We start from the raw sequence: 1,275 nt of genomic DNA, 5'->3' as shown, positions 1-1,275 counted from the left end.
GGGTCAGAAGTTGGGGGTTTGGGGTCAGAAGTTGGGGGTTTGGGGTCGGAAGTTTGGGTTTGAGGTGTTGGTTTGGTGGTTCTGCCCCATAAGTTGGTTCTTCTTCTCCATAACTTGGTTCCTCACCCCGTAACCAGGTTTTCTGGCCCCATAACTGGTTCCTGAACCCCATAAGTGGTTCCTCACCCCATAACTGGTCCTTCAGCCCCATAACTGGTCCCTGAACCCCATAACTTGATCCCTCAGCCCATAACTTGGTTCCTCACCCCATAAGTTGCTCCATCAGCCCCATAACTGGGTCCCTCAGCCCCATAACTGGTTTCTCACCCCATAACTTGCTCCATCAGTTCCATAACTTGGTTCCTCACCCTATAACTGGGTTCCTCAGCCCCATAACCTGGTTCCTCTCCCCATAACTTGGTCTATCAGCCCCATAACTTGCTCCATCAGTTCCATAACTGGTTCCTCACCCCATAACTAGTTCCTCCCCCCATAACTTGGTTCCTCAGCCCCATAACTTGATCTTTCAATCTCATGACTTGGTTCTTCACCTCCATAACCTGGTTCCTCACCCCATAACCAGGTTCTCCAGCCCCATAACTGGTTCCTCACCCTATAATCAGGTCCTTCAGCCCCACAACTCGGTCCCTCAGCCCCATAACTGGTCCCTGAACCCCATAACTGGTCCCTCAGCCCCATAAATTGGTCCCTCAGCCCCATAAATTGGTCCCTCACCCCATAACTGGTTTCTCACCCCATAACTTGCTCCATCAGTTCCATAACTTGGTTCCTCACCCTATAACTGGGTTCCTCAGCCCCATAACCTGGTTCCTCTCCCCATAACTTGCTCCATCAGTTCCATAACTGGTTCCTCCCCCCATAACTTGGTCCCTCAGCCCCATAACTTGATCTTTCAATCTCATGACTTGGTTCTTCTCCTCCATAACCTGGTTCCTCACCCCATAACCAGGTTCTCCGGCCCCATAACTGGTTCCTCACCCCACAACTCGGTCCCTCAGCCCCATAACTCGGTCCCTCACCCCCCAGGCCCCCCGGAGTCGATGCGTGAGCACGTGGTGGCGGCGTCCAAGGCCATGAAGACGGGGGACTGGCGGCGCTGCCACCGCTACGTCGTCAACGAGAAGATGAACGGGAAGGTCTGGGACCTGTTCCCCGAGGCCGACCAGGTGCGCGCCATGCTCGTCAGGTAAGGCCAGCCCAGGGGTCAGGGGGTCAGTCCAGGGGTCAATCTATGGGTCAGTCAGTGGGTCAATC

The 1,275-nt window shown here is 54.4% G+C and overlaps 1 protein-coding gene across 1 annotated transcript in view; it reads left to right on the top strand.

Annotated features, from left to right (window-relative positions):
* LOC113981053 (eukaryotic translation initiation factor 3 subunit C-like protein) overlaps positions 1-1,275 on the top strand; it is a gene marked incomplete at its 5' end in the record, with an annotated part of 13,017 nt that overhangs the window by 11,065 nt on the left and 677 nt on the right. Inside the window, one exon of the mRNA XM_027708290.1 lies at positions 1,048-1,207. Coding sequence (XP_027564091.1) covers positions 1,048-1,207 — 160 coding nt within the window. The remainder of the gene's footprint in view (positions 1-1,047; positions 1,208-1,275) is intronic.

The sequence above is a fragment of the Neopelma chrysocephalum genome, unplaced genomic scaffold (genome assembly GCF_003984885.1).
Source record: "Neopelma chrysocephalum unplaced genomic scaffold, ASM398488v2 Primary Assembly neopelma1_95936, whole genome shotgun sequence".
Lineage (NCBI taxonomy): Eukaryota > Metazoa > Chordata > Aves > Passeriformes > Pipridae > Neopelma > Neopelma chrysocephalum.
This window is presented reverse-complemented; position numbering and strand designations above follow the sequence as displayed.